The sequence below is a fragment of the Eurypyga helias genome, unplaced genomic scaffold (genome assembly GCF_000690775.1).
Source record: "Eurypyga helias isolate BGI_N326 unplaced genomic scaffold, ASM69077v1 scaffold1287, whole genome shotgun sequence".
In the NCBI taxonomy this organism is placed as follows: Eukaryota; Metazoa; Chordata; class Aves; order Eurypygiformes; family Eurypygidae; genus Eurypyga; species Eurypyga helias.
In genome coordinates, this window is record NW_010260872.1 from 81,756 (window position 1) to 107,321 (window position 25,566).

Consider the following 25,566-nt stretch of genomic DNA (forward strand, 5'->3'; position numbering starts at 1 on the left):
CAATTCCATTTGTACTTGGGATTAATTTTAATAATTGTTTTTGATGCAGCCTTACAAAGGCTTAGCTAGCAGTGCCAGGAAAAAGCCTACGTTAATCTATATACTGGGATTATAGAGGAAGACCAGTTTCTTTTCTTCTTCCTTTTAAACATTACATTTCTTGCAGATGAGGAAAAATACATTTATTCTGCTGTCATACATGACAAGCAGTTTTCATAGATGCCTGTTTTGTATTCCCTGACTAAACATTGCACTGTAACACCTTTTATCAATACAACTTATTTCCAAACCTTTTCTTTCCCCCATAGTCATATCAGTCTGTAGAGCTCCTGGCTAAAGACTGTGTCCATGATGCACCGAGCAGGGAAGTGTCCAGCCTGACTTGCCTCATGCTGACAAATTCATTACAGTTGTACTCATTGCAGGGACCCCCAGGATGGGGTTTTTTCACTGCATTTTTTAGAACCAAGGTAGAGCCAAAATGGCCCAACTTTTTCTCCTTTGTTAAGAGGATGAACAAAGAGGTATTTATTTAGTTTTCACTCTTCACATTTTTCTTGCTCTTGTATTCATTTTCTGTGTAAAATGGACCTAGTTGTACTCAGGAGGATGAAAGGATGGATGAGGTACATAGCAGCGTTTAGGACACCATTAATTTGCACTGACTGGAGATTTCATGCCAAGCGGAAGGAGGAAAGAGAAGTGTATGCACAAGTGTCTTACCTGACCTGTAAACTCAAGAACTGGAAAAGCTGTGACAATCCAAGCCATGGGCTTGTTTGAAGTTTGGCCTTGGTTAGGTAGTTTATGTTACCGATTACACCGAGGCCATAGTATTTATAAAGGTTCACAATGTCTAGTTTAGGAAGATACTCAATGCGTTCTACAGCTACGAAACCTTCATAGTCAGAGGCTTCACTAAGGAATGTTCTTACCCACAAGTGATTTCTGAGAAATAAAAAGTAGGAGTCTCAACTCGTCTTCCCTTCATTGTAAGTACTCTGCCAGCAAAACACTTCTGTGCAGGCTTTCTTCCAAATGAAAAGCCTTCAGTGTGTTCTGGGAGGCTTCTTCGCCATCAACAGCCTTGAGAAAAACACTGGTTGGGAGAAGGAAAAATGCTTCTTACCCAAACTTGTGTCCATGGAATGGTCTCAGGGTGGGCGTATTCAAAATATCTACCTAGGAGATGATGTTGCAGTGTTACTGAATGATTTGGTGAGGCCTTTCTGTAATTCCATAATTATTTTTTTTGCTTTGAACAGTGCAGAGTTAATTGCCAGATATTAAATATTTATAGTCGATATTATTATTCATCGCTAAATGCTGTAAGGACTTTTCCTGGTGCTGCAAAGCAGTTGAGACTCACTCAGCCTTAGGAGGAAAGCAGAGATGGCAGCTGTGAGGAAATCCTCCTTGCAGGGCTTCAAGCGCTGGAACTCACCCTTCTTCTGATGTGATTACAGCAGTTCTTACTGCGTTCAGGTTTCGTGATGAGCAACCCTCACAAGAGTCCCAAGGGATGGAAGATTTGTGTCAGTTCTTATTTTTAATCTAAATGAGCTCACAACCCTGATCACAATGAAGCACTTTTCTCCCCAAACAGTAGCCGTGACTTTTGGTTTTAAATCTCAAGTAGCACTGCCAAATGTCAGAGAATCAAGAGGCTGTGCTAAAAGCCTGTCATTCTTTCAGGGGTTTATTTGCGCCGTTAACTTTTTCTTAAAGTTTCAGTATTGTTTTCTGAATTTTTAATTAGCTAATAAATAGCAACTGCTACTCTGCTATGGAAAAATGTTCTGGGTTAGACAGCTTGGCTGTGATCTCTGCCACTGTAAGGTCAAGATTTGAGTACAAAAGCTATTGTCCAACCATCTTGCACATTCAGTCTTAGCTGCCTATTTATAGTTGTTTTACTTTACTCGGAAGAGTAGGGTTAGTGACTTTTTCAAAAGAGAAGATGTGACTTTGCTATAGAAAAGATACCAAATGCTCTACAAATACTAATGAGTCTAATGTCCATATTCTTTGGTCTGCAAAATTTAATGTGCTTCAATTATGTTTCTGAAGAAGGTTTATTTAGACATACGGAAAAACATCTGTTCAAGGCATAAATAAACCGTGTTTTAGTGGTTATGCACTGTGAAAGACCATTCAAGGACTCTGCCTTAGTATCTACCATGGTGTGATTCTGGCTACGGTTTCTTGGAAGCACTGTTTCTCACACTGAGGTGTAGATTTTGAGATAAACATGTTTGACTAAATCCTTCAATCATTGATGGAATTTGTATGTACAATCATTCTGTGGGATTTTTGTCTCTGGAGAACAAAATTCTGCCCGTGGTGTGAAATGTCTGCCTGGTTTATTGGTACTAACTTCCATACTTCTGAAAAGGCACAGCTGACGTGAAGAACAGAAATGAGACACTAGGTTTAAATTATGCATATTTTACCCTTCTTCCTGCCTTTTTTGTGTGCGTGTGATTAACCAATCTGTAAAGTATCGGGCAAAAATGAATTATTGAGTAACTTAGAGGACAATTTGCTCTGGTGTTTCAAATTCGTATCTGTCTCAAAATTTGTCAAATGAGGAGCAATAGGACACCGCATAAGTTCTTATATGAGGAAGGTGCTGAGTCATGAAGTTCTGACTGGTTTTGAACCAGAAATGTCTTGGACTTTTCAAAAGGCACCAGTTCAGATTTTGTGCGTGATCAGCACAGTTTTGCCAGTGTACTAAAATAAACACATGCATAATTTTGTAATGGACAGAAATTTTTTAAAATGTATTGTAGCATGTATGGCATTTTTTTAAAATGTAGGTTTTAGAAAAAGGAGTATGTCTGTCTTCACAGGTTAAATTGCCTTCTACAGCAAAGCAAGGCGCTGCTGTTGAGCTGTGACCTAAGTAACTGCATGGAGTGGTGACACATGCTCTGTCCTTGCCCTGTGGCGTTTGTCATGGCTGCAAGGCTTCTCTGCATCCCTGATTTTACTCCTGTGTGTGCCTTTCCACAGCTGTTGAGCTTCATCCTGCCATCTTCTCTGGAGTGACATTCCATAGATCAAGTCCTGGATTTTGTGTTAAGTGGTTTTGGTATTTGTGATTTTAGCATCTGTGATGAGAGGGGCACGTAGACATTAGCATTTAAATTAAATACCTCGTAAACTGGGTAAGTGTACAGACAGCTCTCCCAAGGGACCACTGAGAGCAGGAGAGAGGAATCTTCTACTGTAAGGATGCCTGAAGTTATTACTGTGAACATCCTCCCTGATGATCAAAACAGCCCTCTAAGAACTATTTAGTATTAAAAGTAAAGACAAAGTATTTAGAGGAGAAACCATTTAAAATGACACATGGCTGTCACCTCTAAAAAACCTTTGATGATTGTAATTGCTCCCTGTGTAGTCTGATTTTCCTGAACAGTTCTTCTTAGAACCTTTCTTCAGGAAGGCAAAGCTCTCTCCTCTCTCAGGAAGATCAATGTGCAGTTTTTAAAAACTCTGCTGTTGAAACAGCAATGCGGGATTCCAGTGAAGTTTGTCCAGAAAATAGAAAGGGGAAAAAAAGGCATGTGTCAGAACTTAACCTGAAGTCAAAGTCAGAGAGATGCAGAGCGCTAGGGTGTATAATACCCTGGGACAGCCAAACTGCCCTGTGGATTTCCTCTTCACTGTTCAGGAAGGACCCTCCTGCAGAACTGTCTGCACAAACAAATCTGTACACAAGTTAGCGGGGTTGGCTTTAGATTTTGAACCATATGTTGATGTATATGGATATTACATCTTCCTGTTTGGTAGCCCAAGATCCAGGCACATAAATGTCTTGACTTGGAAGTGCACGGAGGGGCACAGATGCTGCTGTGGGAGGTGGGAAGGAGACAAGGTGCTGCGTAAGGAAGTGGGTGCGGGTTTAGTGAGAATGTGTAAGGGCTGCGTTTGGACATCGGTGGGTTCTCCCGGTAGCATTCACCGTTTCAGAGCGGAAAGCGGAGTTCTGCAGTGTGAGGAGGAGTGGGAAATGTAAACCAGTTACTGTTCAGGGCCTGGCGTGCTGAAGTAGCTGGGAGGCAAGAACAGCAGCTTAGCAATCTGCATTTGGTACCTTCGTTCATAGCTCCGCTGCTACTTTCTCTGAGATTTTTTGACAAATCAGCTCATCTTTATGTGTTCAAATCTGTCACTGGATAGTTGTAAAGACCTTCATTCAAAACCCATTGCAGCCAACTGAGGGCAGGTGTGGCTTTACAGATAATCTTGAGTTTGATTCGGTTTTGCTGTTGTCAGCAGTCCAGAAGCTCGGGGTCACAAAGATGCTTTCTTAATATTTAACATGCTGATTATTATCTCGATGTATGGCTGTGATGGCTTCTGAAGGAGTGTTTGGAGTCATTCCCAGTTTTCCCTGCCTTGATTCTGATTCCTTCTTAAATAAATATGTATCACTTTCCTGGACGAGTAGTGTTCAAGCTGTGACAGATGTCGAATGTTTGACCTGATCTCAGGGTCACTCCTTTTCCAGAGAAGCCAGGGCATTTCAGGTGAGGTGTTCTCAGCCTTTTATCTCATTTCAGCTTCTCTTTAAGTGAATTAAAGGGTAGTGTGAGCCCCAGCTGAGGATAATGGAGTAAAAGAAATTAAGTCATATCATCTCTAGCATGAGCAAGTTGGCCAAAAATTAAATTTAAAAAAAATGATGAGAAGTTATTGTACATAAATATATTAATGTAAAATAGTTGTCATGCAACCTGATGTCACACAGTGCAATGACAATGACAACATTGCCTGTTGGCATTGAGTCCTTTATCCCATTAATGTTGTACTACACCTGGCCACATTTCAGCTCCACTGGAAAGCACAGAAACTACATTGTGACTTGTAATATTAAGTGATTCAGCATATTGTACCTATCAGGAAGTAGCAATACCCTTTTATGCAGCTGGAATTCGTTTAAATCACTTATTCCATCAGTGTTAAACTGTATGTTGTAAAATATACTCTGTGTTGAAAAGTGTGTATGTTCAATAAATAACATAATAAATTACCAAATAAAACCCCCAATATGTTAGTTTTTAAAGCAAGGCATATACAGATGTGTCTCTGTATTTTTAGTACTCCTTTTGAATCCAGATCCCTGGATTCAGTCTTTATTGAAATGATTTATACACGGTGACATTACTGAGTTGTAGCTGAAAGCCCCCTTTCTTCCTAGTCATGAATCAGTTTCTGACAGGTTCTTTTGTTTATGCACTTTCTGTAATTATACTGCAGTTTTTTCATTAAAAAAGAAAGAAAAAATAGCCAGTAAACACCAAGTCCCTTCCAAATTTGACTGTCTTTATAGTAATTAGGAAATTACAAATCCCTGTGAGTACCGTCATGCAGATCTTTCTCCATTTGCCAACTCAATCAGTGCTATTCTGTACAAGAACATGAACAAAAGGCAGCAATCAAAGTCAGTTGATTCAATGACCACCTGTTTCTTTTAATTAAAAATAATAATTTAGGGTGAATTCCAGGAGGCGACTGAAAAACCTGCCTTCAAATCATTTTTGAACTGTCATGTTTTCTTCTATACAAGTATAGGAAAGGAAACGGTTGATAATTGTTGCTATTAATTAAATATGACGGTTTTTTTGTTTGTGTACCTTCCTAACTCTCTTCAGATTAATAAAGAATAGAGGTGGTCTTAGTAACAGTCATGGCAAAAGAGATTTTTGTTGTTATTTTTGGCTGGGGTGTCATGAAAGACTTTTCTGCTACGGAACTTGAGAAGGAATCTTCATTTCTGACTGTAGTTCCAACCCTTGAGCCCGCGGATGCATTGGCTGTAGTTTGGAGCTGCTGTACTGCAGGTGCTTTCCAATGTGCTGGCGTGGGTCTGCCGGCAGCCGAGCCGTGTTTGCAGAGTGTCTGCTCTGTAGCCAGCAGCACAGGGCTCGCCCGCCTCTCTTATCTCTGACATGCATCATGGAAAGAGCCTGCCTCTTCCTTTCTCCATTGCATCCTTGTGGTACTCTCACAAAGACTAATTTACATGGGTTTTATTACCTGTGGTTTTGCTCAGTCTTCATTTTCCTACTCCCCCACTACCTTTGTTACGGCAGAGTTGAATGCAGCTCTGTGCTCGGAACACCTCTCGGTATGGGGAGGGGGGAGTGCTTTCCCATCCCGCGGACGTCAGCGGAATGAACGCTTTCTCCGAGTTACTCCTGAGTCATTCCGAACAGGGGAACTCCTGTTTGTTTAAAGGTTGTGTATTAGTGGGAGGAGAACAGACCTGCAGTCTTCCAGGGCTTTTCCGTTGGTGAAGAGGAACAGCGATCTCTTTCCTCTTACCATGGTTTGTGTGTGGTTTTGCATACAGCTAACGTACTGCCTCCCCTTCTGGTTTCAGTCGGAATTCAAACGGTACCACAGTGTGGTCAGGAATCTTCTTCTTTTTCTTTTGTTTACCTGAATGAATTTGGGATGTTTTAAGTTTACTTTTCCTTTATACCTTTTAAACTACAGAGAAGCTGTGGATGCCCCATCCCTGGGAGTGTCCAAGGCCAGGCTGGATGAGGCTTGGAGCAACCTGGGCTATGGAAGGTGTCCCTGCCCATGGCAGGGGGTGGGGCTGGGGGGGCTTTCAGGTCCCTCCCTACCCAAGCCATTCTGTGGTTCTAAACTAGTGTTTGGTTGGGGATGAAGAACAATCCTGTGTTTCTGGCATGGAGGTAGGGAATGGAACACTTGGGTACATCTGCATTTATTTACACAAAATTGTTGTTGTAGTCCCTGATAGAACCTTAGAACCTTACGGGTCATCTGCTGCGGAACTCCTGGAAGTTATTTTTGCAATGGAAAATATAATTTCCTGATTCTCCCAACATTTTTTTACACTTGCATTTTTGCATTTTCTGCTTCTTAATGATCCCAAAAATAGCAGCTCAGGTACGGAAAAAAAAAACCCCTTTCACCAACCACAGACAGTTAAAAAAAAAATTAGTCTTATATCCTGCCTTCTTAACGTACATGTGTTGTTATGAATGACTGAAATCAGTCTCTTTTCCCAGCACTGTGATCACTAGTACAGGCCCTGGCACTGGCAGCTCTGCTTGTGGTGTTGATTTAAATTCCTTCCAAAAATCACACCAGTAGTACCTGTGTCACTTAGAAGATGCCGAGTTAAAGGCAATGCGGGTCTACTTTCAGACGGGTTGGTCTGGTTCTGGTGACACATTGCTACTGTGAAGTCGTCTGCTATGAAAGGACTTTAACAAGTCATAGTAAGATGCTGCTTTGTATATAAAATCTCCGCTGATGCAGCCTCCCGTGAAGTGGGTTTTGTATATTTTATACTTAAAAGCGATGTGGTGGTTTAATGCCTGTAAAATTATAGTCGGTTCAGTGTTGCTATCAAGGGGAATAAAATTCTAATCAAAAGGGAGCTTTTAGAAAGGATTCAGAAATATAATGCTCCTGAGCTGGTTTGTAATGTGTTAGCACAGTTTGACACGTGCTGCTGGTTAACCGTGCGCTTGCAATTACTGCCCACCCCCGTCTTCCATCCCGGAAAATGACGGAACGATTTCTCGCAGGGGGGTGCTTTGCTCGGCTGTTCAATAAAGGCAGCGCATCCGTTTGTGCTCAACAAAGGAGAAAGGCAGGGCTGGTGGCAACACTGCGGCGGGGGGCAAAGTGAGTGCCCGGATTGACAGCCGGGGGGTCTGGGTGAGATGCCCCCGCGTTCTTCTGCTTCCCTCTGCCGGAGTGGGCAGGACTCCTGCCCGGCTCCCCGCCAGCCTCTGGGCAAACCCCAACGCTGCAGCAGGGCCAGAGCCCGCGCTCTGGGCAGGTCACTTCTGCAGCATCTGTGGTTTTAGGGGTTTCTGCTCCGGTCTCGGTCTCTGTCAGCGCAGATGTGCGTGTGGCACGGATCTGGTCGGTGCCTGGCTCTGTGTAAGCATGTCCCAGCTTTGGGACTAACGAATAGTGTTTTGATGTTTGAGAGCTTTGTGGGGTGTCGATGCCCAGTTGCTGTTCATCTTCATAGGGATGCTGCACCCGTCGATGTCCTTACAGGCGCGTTGCAGAGCACTGGCTCGATTTCTGCCGATTTCAAGGGGTTTCAAAGACAAATGTTTACATGTCTGTGACATCGATTGCCCAGAGTTTCCTTTTCCCGTTTAATTTTACTATATTGGCTTTAGTTGTACTTATAAAAATGGGGGTTGTCTTAATAATAGCAGAGAATTCACTTTTTAGCATGAAAATAACGTGAATTTTAATAGAGCACATCTTTCATCACTGCTTAACAAGTGCTTTCCCATTGCCACTCTCCCCCTTCATAATTTGGATGGATTTTGGAAACAGAAGTGGGTTTCCCCTTTAGAGTTTCACAATTAATCTATGCCAAGTGTAGTGCAAAGTTCAATTCTCCTGCAAATAGCAGCCATTATTTGGCAGTTCATCTGTCATATCCTGGCTTGGCTCCCTGTGTTTACTGTGAAATATGACTGCCAGCTATGCTTCGGGAATTATTAAAAGTTTACATTGATTAAAAGGGGATATTTGAAGACAGTTTACAGGAGCTTACCTCTACTCAGTAGTTTGCTTCTAGCTGAAAAATACTACAGGTGATGTTATGTCCTCAGTAATGCATCTAAGTCACTTAATGTATATTTAACATTGGTAACTATTAAACTGTATTAACCGTTAATAAGTTGATTGCTGTTAATAATATAAGTAATTAGTAGTGGCAGTGTAGTAATTATTACTAATGTAGTTGCTTATAATAAAAGTGTAAACTATAGGGTAGCTCTAAGTGGATGAGAAGCCCATGTTAATATAGGGAATAAGATAAAAAGGTTTTACCATCTGTGATGGGTGTATAGACTCTCTTGGCTTTCTCTGTATGTTCTCAGACTTGCTTCCAGTATAACAATGTTGTGTATATTGCAACTTACCAAAAATTAAAAAAATGTATAGGGTTGAAATGGAAAATAGGATTAAATACTGATGAGGAATGCGCTCTCTTATTTGTTGTCTTTTAAATATTTTTAGGTTCTTCTACTAAGTTCCATTAAAGTCACTTTAAAAGAGAGATTTCCTACATGCAGAGTTTCCATTTCAGGAGTAGTTTTGGTACTGTTTTCCTTTGTCTTCTTTTTTTATGCTCTGCCTGGAATGAGTGACTTCATGTGTGCATATAGAAAAGGAACTAACAATAGTCAGAACATACGTGCTGCTCTTTGATCGCACTGAATTGTTCATTTAAACATCAGGCAGTAGGCATTTTCACATACCGATAGAAAACTGAGATTCATTATAGAAAGCAAATGATGATTCAAGTTATGTCCCTTGAGTAATGTAGTGCCAACTTCAAAGTTTGATCCAAGTAGATTTGTTTATTCATGGGACCGGTTTTCTTTCCTCGTTCTGCAGGGGTGCTTTGGCTGGTATGCTGTAGTCCCATGCAGTTAGGCCTGTGCTCATGTGCTGCTTTGTAGTGGGTGCGGTGTAGTTGTCCTTACCTGTCACAACATTTTTAAGCCACACACACAGCCCTGCTCAACTTAATTACCATGTATATTCCAGTGATTGGACTAGAATTATTTGGTAATGGTTGTGATATAATTTCAGTATAATATACAGGTTCAGTGTATTTAGTAGATATTCACTATAACAATTTCCTGTCGTTCTTTCCCCTCTGTATCATTACTTTATAGTCATAAATAGCACTTATCTCAGATGTTAAACACAACGTTAACAATCTGTTTATGCAGTGTCCTTCTTAGAGGCTGTGGGTTTTGTCCTTCTCAGCAACAGATGTGCTTACCAAAGTAATGTTTAAGTGTATATATTTACCAGGCAACAAGTCCCCTTGTGTCTTCCAAATAAAGCAATTTAAGGAAGAATCAGCTTTGGAAATGTGTTTTGAATTGTTTGGAAGGCATATAGTCAGCCGATCCATCAGATAACCCTTCAGTAAAGCAATGTTCCCATGACCCCGCACCACACGACCCATTGGCTATATCTTTAATAAATAACGAAGCAGATGTTCTCTGGAACACTGAATGTCATTCCATTTAGGTTAACTGTGTTTACAAAATAAATATGGTTGGTAGCAGTTTGCATTTCATATCTCGGGCTGTATAACACACGGAACTATTGAAAGAGCGTCAATTCGAACTCTTCATGTAAAGTTTTTACTTGTTATCCTGGATGCTATGTAATTTCTGTCTGCGCGGTGAAAGCTACTGGTTATAGATTCATGCTAAAGCTTAGAATAAGTACCAAAACCAATTCACACAAAACATGATAATGAAACAAAAATGGATTCAGAAAGTGTAGTATGGCAAAATATTAAATTTTAAAGGCAAGATTTTGCTTCTGTATAGTCTTATTTTCATTAAAATTACTGCTAGGACTTCCCAAATTTCCTGAGAAAGCTCTTATACTAGAGGAATCTTTTTTTTTTTTTAAGAAAGGGTTGGCAGGTTTTGTGTAACATGCTGTGCTTTGCTTATGATTTTTTGGAAAGCTGTTCTTGTCAGACGCAAGTTGAAAAGTTAGTATATTCCTTATGACAATTTAGTAATCCTTACCTAATACAAAGGTATGAAATGTAAACAGAAGAAAAATGTGTCGAGGTCCGATTTTACAGTTGCATTTTTGTAAAGGATGTTTTAATGGATGAAAGACCTGCAATTTCATAATTTCCGTGCTCTTTCTGTTAGTGTATGAGGCTGCAAAATTCTGAAGGAAAAAAGAAAGAATATTAGGAAGAATGATTATAAACCCCAATGCGTTTTTTAATGAGGAGGAATTTGCTATTCTTCCCAACTTCTGATTAATATTGTGCAGTGATAGTTTTTCCTAAAATACAGAGGTGAACAGTGCTTCCCAAACCCGTGTTAAGCCATGTAGCTGGGACTGGAAGTGGTCATGAAGGATATCAGAGTATACCTGATGTGCACAGACGCGTAGGGCTGTCACGCGGTTCCCTTCGGCAGCGCCGTCTCCAAGTGTTGGGAATGGGCTGGTGTGCGCCAGGCTCTGTGGTTATGTCAGTGCGGAATGAGCCTGGCGTGGGGGAGTGTATTGAAGTTGTGATTTCTTCTTTTAGTATGTTCTGGGTCTTCCAAAGGGGAGTTCTGTCCCGAGAGAAACAGCAAGGGTACTTGGACGTGTCATGCAGTGTTCGGCTTTAAGTGATTTGGGTGTATTCCCTTTCATGGGTTCTAAATTACAAACCATTTCCAAGCTGCTGGTGGCCTTAAGATGTCCTCATTACGAATTTTTCTGTTGGAAAATCGGATGGGAGTATCATCTGATGATATTATGTAAATAATAAATATGTAAAGATAATGTGAAATATTTATTGCATGTGAGGTAGAATTTAGTCACTCTTAGTTACAATAGTATAGTTTCTAAGTTTGCAACGTTTCCAGATTATCCCATCTTTGAGATCCTGATTTTCCAGTCATTTGGCTGTATTCCACATCACCCCGTAACAAACCGTCACTTCCCTGCTCTCCTGCTGAGGTTTGTGCCATCATTTCAGAGTGGTGATGCTAACAGGCTGTGTGACACTGCAGCCACAGGCTGAACGCTGTCGCTGTACTTCAGTGCCCACGTCCGGTCGGCGTTCGGCACTTTCAGTGTCAGTGAATTGCAGGAACAAGGCTGCGCTCCTGCGCAGACCGTGTCTTTCTCACAACACCAAAGCAAAGGAAGAATAGGGACCAAGGCCAATATTCCTGCATCAACGTAGGTACCGCTGTAAGGGTTGTGATGAAGCCACGTGCTGGAATATATCTTTCTGTGGCATAAGTTGCAGAGCTGGAAAGTTTTTGGTGTTTGAAGTATGTTTTATGACTTGAGAATCTCTTTCTGTTTTTTCCTTTAGGATCCCAGAAGCAAGCACAAATTTAAGATCCACACATATGGGAGCCCAACCTTTTGTGACCATTGTGGGTCACTGCTTTATGGGCTTCTACACCAGGGGATGAAATGTGACAGTAAGTGAAGTTTTGCTGTGTTACCAAAAGGGAATTTTAGAAAGTGAGTGGAAACACTGGGTAGCTGCTTCTTATTTCTTTTCTGTGGAAAATACCGTTTCAAATGTCAGCTATTTATAGTAGTTACATTTCAAGTGGCTCTTTCAGTACTATGATAATATACTAATGAAAATCACCTCTGTTGCTGAGAACATGGTGTGTTGAGTTGGATGTGGCTGAACAACATTTGCCATGGCGTTTTTGAGAGAGCCTCTTTTTGGTCAGGTGAATGCAGTGCTGAAAACTGAAATTTCAGTTCAGTTGGTAGCCGAAGTCCAATATTTTCCTTGTATTTCATTTGTCTTGGAAATCTCATGCTAGAAAAGTCTAATAATCAATTTAAACCTAACTCCCTTCCTTGCTAACGCTGGCACGAATGCTCTGTTTTCTTAGTCATATTCCCAGCAAGTCTTTATTCCATTTTCTTTTTTTTTCCTTGCCCTTCTCTAATCATATCTTTAGGTTTCAGAAGTCGATCATCTTATTCTCTGTTTCGTTCACTGTCTACACAATGTAAGATGGAAACTAGCCATGTTATTCAGTTGAAAACATGCAGCTGTAAACTGAAACTCTTGCCAATGCATTGTAATCTTAACTTTCACGTTGCTCAGTGTTTGCAGCGTAATCATGTTATTAGCTTCCCATCACAGTCTGAACCATTTTTATATCCACAGCCTGTGATATGAACGTTCATAAGCAATGTGTAATAAACGTCCCCAGCCTCTGTGGCATGGATCACACAGAGAAGAGAGGAAGGATTTATCTGAAAGCTGAAGTCACTGGTGACAAACTGGAAGTAACAGGTAAACAGCTTGTTTTGGAATTTGGCAGGTTTTATGAATGTGTAATATGCACTGTGAGTGTGTGTACCTTGGTCAGGTCTTTGTGTACCACAGCCAGTAACAGAGTATTTCCCTTCAGAAGTGTGAGGGTTGCATTCCACATGTCCATCTATCTAGAAACTATGAATTGGTGCTCATAAAAATAAATAGAAAAAAAAAGAAAGCTCTAGTAATACCTTTAAAAACTCAGGAATATTTATTAGAAAATGACTGTAATGTCTATTTTTCACATGGAAAGCAGCCCGGTAGCATGGCTAGCTGTTCAGGAAGTTAGCCATCATCTTCAGAACACAAGAAATACTGTAAACTTTCATCAGCCGAGGACTTGTTTCCTGCGTTTCAGAGTATTCCATAAACAGAGACAACTTGGATTCAGTCCCAAATATCACTCCCAATCAGTTATAAAATAAAAAAACCAAATGATCCCATCCTGTAAGGTTAAGGTTACCAAGAATGGGGAGGAGGCAGAGGGAGGAAGGAAAGAGAGGGTGGCAGTACTTTCCTTGGAAGTGTTTCTCCCAGGATTTATGGGAGAAAGCTTTGGTTGGGCACACACACCCCACCCCGCCCCCAACCATTCCAAGTCTGAAGTTGCAGAAAAAATTCTGGAAAATGTATTTTGCAAGTTGAAGGACTGTTTTGTCCCCCTAAACAGACATGTAATAGCTCGTTTAACAGGACTTCCTTGTGCTGTATCAGAGCGGAGTTTATCGCTCAGGATCTGCATAGGAATTTGTGTTTACAGCGTGTTACATTTGTTCTGAATGTGCTTTGTGTTGTAGCTGGGATCAGCTGATAATTAGTGTGTCTGATATCTGGAGTGTAAAGTTAGTGGTGAACGTTATTGTTGATTTTTCCTTTCTGTTGGATACAAATATGCAAAAATTGTTCTTTCCTGATCAGATGGCAGTTATTCCATCAAAGGGAGAGCACAGGGCAGGAGTTAGGATGGACGGAAGTGAAGGGAAGGAATAACAGAAAATTTTATTCATGTTTTTTTTATAGGTAGAGGCAAGTCTGTAAAACTAATTAAATTCTCAAAGTCCCATTTTTTTATGGCTCAAAGCTTTAATGAAATTTCACATACGTGCTGCAGTAACTAGAACCAAAATAAGTATGATATAACATAGGAGATGGAGTAGAAGACAAATTATCAAACACCAGTTATCAAAAGCTTAATGGCTCAGGAGAGGGTGTTGGTTAGTGTATCGTCAGACGACCAACATTGCTTCTTCAGTGAAGAAGACTTAAAGGGAACAGATCTTCATACATCACATAGATGCCCACTGCCACATCTTTACGTTTGCTACTGAGAGAAGGTGAATTCAGTGCCCACACTGTGAAAGAAGAAGAGGGTACAGTGCTGTTATCGGTGCCTGTTTGCTGTTGCAAGAAGGAGTTAAATTTGAGAGCACAGGTACAGCAGGAGAAAGTAGGAGGCTTCTGAGATCACCTCCTGCCTTTGTTTCGTGGTGTAGGTGTTGGCAACCTGGGGATGTTGAGTATTGTGTATTGCTTCAGCGCTGCTCGGTTGAAAGGCTAGAGCCTATCAACGCCAAACGACGTTCCTTCTAACTCTGCACTTCTCTGGGGAATGAGTCTCATGCCAAAGGATGTTCCTTCTAACTGCACTTCTCTGGGGAATGAGTCTCAACAGAGACCATGCCCCTTGTAGCCAACATAAGGGAAACCAGGCCATCACGCTGAATTTTCACAGCTGTAGAACCGGCAGACTCCCCCGGCATTGTGTGCGTTCATGGCTTTGTTCTCTCCAGGTCTGAACCCCTCCCTCTTCTCCCGTCAGACCTTGTAAAATGCATTGAAAAGGAGAAGTATGATAAACTTCAGTTAAAAAGGATCAGAACGGATCCCAAGTGATACTTAATTGTAGCTTAACTTTTCAAATAGCTTCCTGTTGATGTAGGAGGGGTAAATGTGTCCAAGGTACTGTCACTAACAGAAAGATGGTTTCACTAAGTGGTGAGGCATTTGAGAGATGGTGATGCAGGTTCTAAAAGTAATTGTACCATGAGAGAGAACTAATTTGATCATCCTTTGAGCTTATTTTAATCATCCATGTGACAAAATTTAATATTTCCGTTATTCTAGGCCACTTCGCAGCAAGATTCTTAAATATGGCTTAAACTTTCTGCCATAATGCACATAATTTGACAGATAACGTGTACTTATTTTCTGATGATTCAGCGGGTTCATAATCCTTTTAGGGACAAAAACATTTGTCACAAGTCGTCGTGACACTGAGCCACTATACAGACCAAGCCCAGACCTGGTGAAGTTTCAGGTACCTTTTGTGCAGGTTTAACAGGAACGGAAATCAGCAGTTGTCAGTTTAGTTCCTGGACACATTGCTGTGCAAGAGTCTTGAACTCCTTTTCTCCCAGTACGACACTGCTTCTGAAGTATTTACTGACAGACCCTTTGTTAGAATATACAGATCCCAGAGCTGCCGAGCACAATACCACTGCCTTTAGCTTCGGGAAAGGAGGTGAATTAAATGTCCAGGAGGTTTAGGAACAGCAGGAAAAATAGTCAATGATTGGCTCTTTGGTTTGAGCCTTTGCCTGAATCTTTTTCAGAGCAATTACTCTGTAGGTGTTGAACTCCTTGAGCTGAATTCCTTAATGTCTGTGCTCTGCATCCTGTTTTGGTTGCTAATTAGCTCCTGCTGATTTTTCCCATAGCCAGCCTTGATTGCATGCAAAACATTTGTGCTGCTAAATGCAGACATGCCACTCTGGTTGACAGCTTGCAAATACCTTGGATGGGCCGCACACCCATCCGGGTTCCAACCGGGAAGGCGGATGGACGATGCAGCATGCGCCGTGCCGACTGCAAGATACGCTCCTTCAGGGGACGCTCTTGGAATTTGTCTTTACTTCTGCATAACCGCTTCGAGGGTTTTGTGGTGGCTTTGGTTCCAAAAAAGGCCACAGTACGTCCTTTCTTACTAGGCGTTTTCCCGATAAAATATGGTGAGCAGTACTGGGTTTTTTTCCCGGTGAATACTAGGAAGGAGGCAAGGCAGAGCACTGCCAGGTGGAGTTGGCCAGGGGTCAGTCAGTTTATATAAAATATCAAAGTACTTCACGTTTTGAATTGAACTAATGGTGGGGGAATGATTCAGTCCTATAGGTAAACAAGCTTCACTCTGATTTTTCGAGGCCAGACCTTCAGTCTGGGTGCTGCAAGGTAGACATACGGTCTTTTCTGTGGGAATGCCAGAGACTCTGCAACACGTTTTCACACATAAGTAGGAATTCAGTGTTGTTATACTTTGCCCAAACCTTGACATCTTCTCAGTGATGGTCAGTACGCCACATTCAGTGCTCAATTTGTGTTGCAATTCTTAAATATCAGTGGTTTACGTTATAGCTACTAGCTTGAGAGTTGCACTGCATATTAATAATTTATTGCACTTATAGTAAATCAACCTGGAAGTTTCCTTTTTACAGGACCCATCTTCCTGAAATTGCTGAATTCAGGACCCTTCCATAGGTTAGACTGGCTTAGGGCTCATGCTTTTAGGCTTTAGTAAAGCAGTTTTTGCTACTGTTAATTTATGCTTTTGCACTGAATTTTCTTCCTCCTGATGCGTGTTAAAAGTTTTGTCACTCTCACATTTACTTGTTGACCCATGTTATAGTTTGGGGCTGTTCTGAGTGAGTTTGTAGGTGGTTGAATCACGGTTTGGATTTTATTTTATTTTTGAATTATTTTCATAGTGAGTAAACAATAACCTTTGTGAGAAAATAACCCCATCTGGTGCACTGACATATAAAAAGCTGCCACATTACTGGGATCCTAAACTGTGACCTGTCAGTTGCTGGGAGTTGGATGTGACAGGAGCTGACAGTGACAAACTGCCCTCCCAACACAGGCACCAATTTAGAGGCCGGGTGTTAGTGACTCGCTGTCAGCTAATGCACCCTACCGTTATGTAAACGTTATTAAATATATATATATATTTATACACACACGCAGCCCAAGGCTTTCAGGGTTTTTAAGAGTATTTTTCTTAGCTGAAAGAATACAGAAAATCTGCTTTTATCCTTCAGTGGTGCTGCTGCCATTTAAAAGAAGAGGACACCTGGCAGTGATCTCTGCAGAGGTTGGGAGCACATAACAGACTCTCCAACAATAACCTCCCTAGGAGTTCTGTACTCCCCACCGTACATTTTTCAAACTATTTATGAACTGAGCCACCCCATGGCGCTGCATATTAATGCCTTGTCACACTGCTTGCTGTAGACAGCTGGGTTAAGAGCCTCGGCCAAACATGCCCGAGAGAGGAACTGGAGAATTTTGGCACATTTCTAGATTCTCTTAAAAATGACTGCCTTAAAGGACACCCGCTACACACACGCTCTAATAATTTTATTTGTAATTGCCTAGGTGGGTATTAGTGTCTGTCTTTGTTAGCATTAATTTCGTGATATTTTGCAAGTGATTTTACAAGGGAACATAGATGAATTTTCTGTCTATTTGGCCAGCTTTTAGTACCAAGTACCTATAAAGTGATCCCAAATAACTACTTGCTTGTGGGAGGCATTCTTAATGTCTCAAAGAACGTGAATAGAATGTTTTATCACACTAATATCTTCTCTCTTCCCTGGCATTCCCAGAATCTGCAGGGTTGCTGCCTTTAACAAATGCCAACCCCAGTAGCAACTGACGCTCACCATTTCATTCATTAAATGAACTTTACCAGGAAGAAGTAGGCAATGCACAGTATTGAAAAGAAAGATGAGTTTTGCATAAAAGGCCATCTGCATGCGTATAAAAAAATTAACTAAAATGCTATCTATTTATGTAAGAATATAAACAGGTAAGAATTAGAAATTTAATAGTCTGAAACCCTTTTCAGATTATTTGATACATCTTGTGTTAAGACCTATGGTTTTTAAGTAGCTGTCCTGCACAGGTATTCTTTTTATGATGATAATTTTTATAACGGTGATCTTATTTTACAAGTAAAACACAGTTGCTCCTATGAGATTTCAAGTGGAAATTGAAACCAGAGACCTATTGCAGGCACAAGTACTTAATAAGTAGCATCAGAGGTGATGGTACATTTTTTTATTAGTAGGAGAGAATATCTTAATAAATAGAGAGTCATGAAGTATCATGCCACATTGGTTCGTATTTCATCTTGTTCTAGGACGGAAATCAACCATCTGTTTGGTGTGTGTAAATCACCTGTGAAATGCAGGCGTTCCGCTAGTCTCCATTCATCCTGCTGCCAGCTTTCACCGTTCAGGGAATGGGGTGTAATGAGTAGGCACTGGTCTCGGGAGGGATATTAAAAGAAGTTTAAGTTGGGCAGGACAGGAGTTACAGAACAAAGGCAAGTCTCCTATCAGAAGGTCCTTTTAGTGGCTAAAAACTGTATGGAAATTGTAAATTGTCTGAAGAGCAGGATTTGTTTTGGAGCCAGTTGTACATGTGAGTCACAACCAGCTCCAGAAAGCAACAATTCAGTGAGAGTTTTAATAAAACCTTATAATAAATCTTTAATGAAAGCTGAGCAGCCTTGGATTTTGCATATAGAGAGTACAAGTACACGGCTTGGGAGAAAGATCATTTTCAGTGGTAGGCAAATCTTTTAAACTGTGAATATGGGGAGTGCAGTAAGGGACTGGGGAGAAGTTCCTTGGCTGGGAATACAAGATGCTCTGTCACTCACCAGTGTCATCTGTAGAGCAGGCAGATCACTGGAATGTGTACCAGAATCTTCTTCAGGAAGTAATGGGAATTACGGAATAGTGTACTAATGCTTTGTTGTGGGAAGACAGAAACTTTACAGTGCACTGGAGCTGACAAAGGTCTCCTTTTCTTTCATGTTGAGGGATAGCTTGCCAGACGAGAGCGTTTGAGACCTGAAGCCCCTTTTATTTGCACGCAGTTGAGAGATTTCTGCTCATCTAAGTGGCCTGTAGGGAGTAAAAGTTTGGCAAGAGATGGTTGCTGTGATAAGTGAACTGGTTTGTTATCAACATTTGGGAATTCAAGAAAAAGGTAGCTGTGACTCAGTTGAAAAGGAACTGAGTAAACTCATGCAGCTAATAATTCTGTTTTGTTATAGGGACAGAAACATTTATTTATTTGTTCCCAAGACTAAATTTTGCTAGTGTAACAAGAAGTTATAAATCCTTAACTGCACATGGCTTGCAACTTTTCACCTATACAGTCTCATGGAGAAAGTTCTGGTTCTGTCATCCACCGTCTGAATTCCTCAAAATTCTGCCCAAATTTCTTCTCTTTACATAAAATGTCAGTCGTTCTCTGCCAGCCCACTCTGTCTTATTTAGATATTTATTTAAAGTATGAATATCTAAGGCCCAGCTCTGTATTTGCTTATGTCTTTATACTATTCCTGGAAGAGTGGGCGTCCCAGTTTTAGGCATGGCTCCTGGGTGGATACTGCTGAGCTGTAAGTAGCACATAATAGGACAGCCGTAGGACAGTCATCAGATAGTCCGTATTTTCTGCTGACTAAACATTTATGTTCTCTTCTTCCTTAACAATGAGTAAGAAAATGGTACATCTTTTCCTTAGGGCAAATTGACAACTATTTCTCTTTTTCAGAAGGAAAACCTGGGCAAGTTTAGATTTGTTAGAAACTTCAATATATACTTCTCTTTGCTGTCTTTTTGTCTGTGTGCTTTCTCAGTCCCTGTTAAGAGTCTGTTCTGGACAAAACATTAGGAAATTTAACCTGTACCAGCTACTTTGCTCAGTACAGAGGTCATTATCACGCTTAGTAGTTAAGACAGAAAACTGGCAAGTAGTAGTTAGGTTTCTGTCCAAGTTACGCTCCAAGTGATGCTGAACTGTATCTCGCTTCAACCATCTATAAATTGGAGTAACATCTCTATCACAGTGTTGAGTTTAATTAACTAATAATTATAAAGCATTATGAAATTGCTTTCTGTCACTACAGCTATAGCAGAATTCAGCCAGCGTAAGGTGATTTATTTTCTTGGAGGTATTTTTAGTTTATCTTTTTGTGTTTCAGCCACACACAAGTGATAGTGCTTGTGATAGGGAGGGGAAATCTCTTCTTCCTGTCAGTCTTCTTAGAGAAACCTGACCTGTCTCGTTAAAAATAGGGTGCCCTTAAAGAGATGGACTGCTTGGATGATCATTCTTTATAAGCACTATTTAGCACAGGTATCATCATGCTGTTTCCTCAAGAAAAGAAGTGCTACATCAGTTGAAAAAAGATGTCCAAGGGTACTAATTATGCAGACAAAAGTACAAATGGGCCAGATATCTTAAAAAAAGGAGTGAGAGAATGACTACTTCGGCAGCCTCTATTTAGTATACGTTGCATCTTTCCTTCCAAATTCATCTTGGAGCTTCTCTTTTTCTTCTATTTAGAGGTCTTTTTTCTTTCTCTGTGTTTCCTGCAGAAGAAATCAGTGGTCTTGCACACGCTGCCAGGTCCTCCTGCTGTCAGTGTTGTTTTCTGGGCTCGGCAGCATGTATCAAGGCTAATCAGTGGTGCTTTTCTCCAGGGAGCGCTCCCTAGCTGAGCCTCGGAGAATGGCTCTGCATCCACCCGGCCAATTTCTCCAGATTCTGCTTGGTTTCACACTGAGCATCTCCAGGTAGGGTTTGAACGTAAAGGATCAGGCTGAAGATGCCGTGTTAAAATTAAGCTATTTAGTTCAAGGAATTATAATGAAAAAACTTCCTAGTGTGTATTTCTGGGAATCTGTAGAACATGTAGGGAGTTCTGCTCCTCACTTCCCCCAAATTAAAGAATAAAACTACAAATCAAAAAGTGAATTTTGAAGTAAAAGCGCATGTGCCAAACCTAGCACTGCAGTCACTAGTGCCATGCACAAGATGACCAAAAAAACCTCAAACAAAAACCATCAACAGAATAAAACCAAAAATAGGGTAAGAGGGAGAGCAGTTTGCATTGAAGGCTGTCACTTCATCCTTCACTCACTTTGTGGTTCTCAGTCCCTCTGGGATAGTAAATATTTAACTAAAGTAAGTTATTTCATCTTAATGTTATGCCTCAGGAGTGTTTGTAGATCACTTTCAGTGTGCTGAATCTTAATATGGAGTGGGCTTCTCTTTTCATGGGTTGAAAACAGAAATGGTTTTCCAGCTGCCCACTGGGTGTGGAGACCCTCAAAGGGCAAACTCGGAGTAAATGAGAGTGGAGACAATTTCTCTGGACTGAAAGCTGTCATTTCCCCAATTGCAAAGCCCTGTCAGCTTTATACAGGGATTGTGGAAAACAACAAATGAAATGCTCTGCAACCAAGATGCTTGCTTCTGTTCTGTTCTTTTAAAACACAGTGTATTTTTTCTGATACAATTATTTGAGTAATACAGTTAGTGAATAGAATTACATTTTATTTTAAAATTTTAGTCCATAAGCATTTTCTGTCTCTCATTTGAAAAACACAAATTTAAGAAAAATAACTTAATCAGTGTCAACTCTTGGTTCAAGTTAATGGGATTCCTTTCCAGCCATGATCTAATTTCAATAATTAATTTACATCAGGGTATCTCTTCTGCATGAGAATTATCTTGACAAATAAACCAGTGTGTTCCAAATAAGTAGCCTACATTCCTGTACTCTACCTTCTTTCTACAGCTATTTTGGATTTAAGGTTCCAGTTATATGTGCTATTTCCCTCTTTTGGCTTGTTCTACCACACCTAATACTGTCTCGTTAAATAAACAGAGCAGGTCAAACTGCTTGAAATTATGTGTTTGTTTTCTGTGGCTGTAGCTGTTTTTTCCCTGAGAATTTTCCCTGTACAGCTTGAATCAAATGACACAACAGCTGAGTAGTAGATTTGCACTAAAGGACTGCTTAGCAGTTACGTCATTTGGAAGAACACGATCATTATGAGCAGTAAACCACTCTCTCCATCGTGTAAAAGGAAAATGTGAGCCTAGAGCTAGTTACATCAGCTTGTGAATATACTTGGTGCATAGGAGGCGGAACAGAACCATTACATGGCTTTGTATGTCACCCTCAGTGCAATGCTGTGCTAGGGGTGTTGTCATCACCACAATCTTGCATTTCACTGGCCTTAAGTAAAGCACAATAATATCTGTCCTCTGCTTTACATTCATTTTCCACCTTTTTCTGTCTTAGAGAAGCAGTAGAACACGGTTGTCAATCCACAGCCCTGCCTTTATTTCTAGAGAGAGAACAAAGGACATGTTGGAAAGATGTATTTCAACTGGTTTACATGTCATTTGACTGTTGCCCAATCTGCCCTCTTCTTCTATAAATAATGAGTAAACAACACATTATAAAATATCTGTGTTGCTTGGGTGCCTTTCAGCCTTTCATGATGGGGAATAACAGGTTGAAATCCTGGGAAGGTCTGTAATTTTTTGTTTGTAATAAGAAAATGCCATTTAAATCTGGAGGACAAGAGGGAGAGTGCCTTGAGCAAACGGTAACTATCTGTTGCTGAAGATTCTGACAAGTTTAGGGGTTTATTTTGCATTAGTTCTGATTGAGTTCTTAGGTAACTCTGAAGTTCAAGTTTTTGTGGGAAATGTTTCCTAAATAGAAATATTAGGTCACTTAAGGGTTGATCTTTCCTAAATTTCCTTTCAGATTTCGTTTCTTCAGTTAGGTAGGTAACAAAGCCCTTCTGATGCCGACGCCGTGGAGGCAGTAGCTGAGGGCACTGTCAGTCAGGGCTAATCTCTCTGACGACTCAGTGCTGGCCTTCCTTCATACCCCAGGAACTATGGCACCCTCAAAGCTTCTTGACACTTTCCTTCCAGGAACAATTCTATTCTTAAATTATGAATCTTACTAAGGAATTCCCGAATGCAAACTGGGGGAATTCCCAGTAGGTTTTGAGACACCGAGTTATGAGCTCTGAATTCCTCATCTCCCACTCTGTCACTGCCGTTCATCGCAGCGTGATTGGTTTGGGTGGGATGGGGTTTCACAGTGTGGGTAAAATTCACCTCTTCTCCTGAGGTTCAGCAGAAGTTGATGGCTGAATGCCGTTAACCCAGAATAAAACCTTACCTGTCATTACACCAGTGTTTTGCTGGTCCTCTACAAGAGGGAGGAGGTACTCTCTTTGCTCATCCCCTGCCGTGACTTCTGAACCCCGAACAAACACCGTGGCTGCTGCAGGAACTCCAGGCAGACTGCAGCCCGAAAGCTGCCGAGCCCCCGATAAATGCCTCCGTATCCCACCCTTGCCTGCCTGTTCCACGGATGGGCATGGCCTTGCCGGGAATGGCACCCTGTGCAGATTGTTGACTATTCTTGTCTCTCATCGGGGATCGGTAGCAACATGAGATATATTAACTCACTTTGTGCCTTCTTTTGACATTGTAAAAATAGAAGCTGCATTAACATTTTTGTGAAGCTGAAGTTAAACTCCTCTGCGCTTTTACTTTGGTTGCTGTCATGACATAACGCTTACAGTGATTCCATCTGACAACTAATGAACCATGAATCCGAGGAAAGTTTAGCATTAGACATCTTCCAGTGATGGATTGTATCAAATAACCAATCCTCTGAAATCTGCTGTCATCTGGCTATCACCCTTGTAGTATTTGGCTGATAGTCCTGTAGTTGTATAACCTGAGACTGATGAGGAAATAAAAGCACAAAGAATTGCTACCCACTTAAAAATTTATAGAGATGGATTTGGACATTTAATCATTCCATTGCAGGAAGAGAGCTGCCTGGAGCTGCACGTCCTTTGCGAATTGCTCTGCTCGCCTGTCATTTCTCTCCCCCGTTCTCATAAATACCACTACATGCAGCCTTCCTTTACAATGAGTAGTTTCTTCCATGCAGGGTCTGACAAGTGGGTTTTGCTTTGGTTTATTTTCCAACACGTTTCAGTAACTGGTTTGATGTGTTATTGCTTCCTTAATAGTGATTTGGAACCCTATACCAATTATCTGTGTGTTTTATATCGACAGTGCGAGAAGCAAAAAACCTAATTCCCATGGATCCAAATGGACTTTCAGATCCTTATGTTAAACTGAAGCTCATCCCAGATCCTAAGAACGAAAGTAAACAAAAAACAAAAACCATCCGCTCTACTCTGAATCCAGACTGGAATGAGTCATTCACATTGTAAGTCCAACGCCTTGTAACGTAGTGTCTTTGTGTGGCTTCAGTCATTTATTTCAGTCTTGTTTGAAAACTCCTTTATTTCTCTCCTTTTTAGTAAATTAAAACCTACAGACAAAGATCGGCGGTTATCCGTAGAGGTCTGGGACTGGGATCGAACAACCAGAAACGATTTCATGGGATCTCTTTCATTTGGGGTGTCAGAGCTGATGAAAATGCCAGCCAGTGGATGGTAAGAGTTTCTGAAAAGAGAGGGAGAGAATATATCACAAAAAGTTTTAATACAGCATTTGTCTTCAGTATAATCTAGTCCTTTTTTGAGCTTTTCACTGTATCTCATGCTGTGAATTCACTGAAAATGCAACAAGACCTGGGAAACATAGGCTATATATAACAAAGAAGGATAATAAAAGAAGTGCTTTTCTTTTGTGGTGCTTATGAAACTTCTGCTGGAGCCAGGAGCTGCTGCAAACTCAATTCTGTGTACATAGTCTTGTGATGTGAATTTATTTTTATCTCAAATAGGATATATTCATTACTAAGTGTATCATGTTATATATAGCTCTGCAAATTCAAAGTACATGCAGACCTGTTTTACAAAATGCCACCTTTTTACCTACCAAGCTAGGGGTAGAACTCATCACACCTTCTCAAAAAGTGTAATTGTTCAGGGCTATCGAAGCACTGGAGGCAAAGGTTCTTCAGGGTTGATATCTCCCATCATATCACAGGATGGGTGGGAAGAATTTCCTTGTCCATTAAACTGCCTTGACAGATCATTTGGGAGTAAAAATCTAATTTTTGGTTAAATACATTCTGTTTCTGAGTTTGCTTTAGATCTTTGAAAGCAGTTCCTTACATACCTGTGACATTGATACAAACCACACACAAACAGCTAAATCAGATTTTAAATCTAACAGGAATATAACTGTAAAGTCAGCATTTTTTCTCAAATATTCCACAGGTACAAGCTGCTGAATCAAGAAGAAGGTGAATATTATAATGTTCCAATTCCAGATGCTGATGAAGATGGAAATGCAGAGCTTCGGCAGAAGTTTGAGGTGAGGATTAAACACAGAACGGTACAACTATATACTGCATCCATTTTTCACTTGATAACAAAACTTTCCTGTTACAAAGATAGATATTAGAGTGCTAATGTTTCTATTGCCTGTGACAGCAGCGTGTGCCTTTGGGTTTCTTGGAGACTGGACCAAGTCAGTAGCACCAGTATTTTTCTGACAGTTCAGCGTCTCTGCTATGACACTTATAAGTTGGATTTTTAAAATATTTTCTGTCAAGTATGTGTAATTTCCGTGTCTTTTAATACTTGCTGCAAAATCTGCCAGCTGTTATCACTAGTAACTACATTATTTGACAAATTAAATTCTCAGAAACAACAGTATTTTTATGCCTGGAATGTTTCGCCCTGTTTCACACTAAATGCCTTTCTTTTAAGGAAAATATTTACAGTGTTAATTGCTGATTATTTGGAGACTCAGTATCTTCGTAGACGGTTGTCGTCTGAAACTGTGGTGTCTTTAACGTGGCTGTGCAGGCT

At 40.7% G+C, this 25,566-nt stretch overlaps 1 protein-coding gene across 1 annotated transcript in view; it reads left to right on the forward strand.

The window, feature by feature from the left end:
• LOC104512243 (protein kinase C alpha type) overlaps positions 1–25,566 on the forward strand; it is a gene marked incomplete at its 5' end in the record, with an annotated part of 90,559 nt that overhangs the window by 26,267 nt on the left and 38,726 nt on the right. Inside the window, 5 exons of the mRNA XM_010155161.1 lie at positions 11,897–12,008; positions 12,722–12,850; positions 23,852–24,008; positions 24,103–24,237; positions 24,970–25,066. Coding sequence (XP_010153463.1) covers positions 11,897–12,008; positions 12,722–12,850; positions 23,852–24,008; positions 24,103–24,237; positions 24,970–25,066 — 630 coding nt within the window. The remainder of the gene's footprint in view (positions 1–11,896; positions 12,009–12,721; positions 12,851–23,851; positions 24,009–24,102; positions 24,238–24,969; positions 25,067–25,566) is intronic.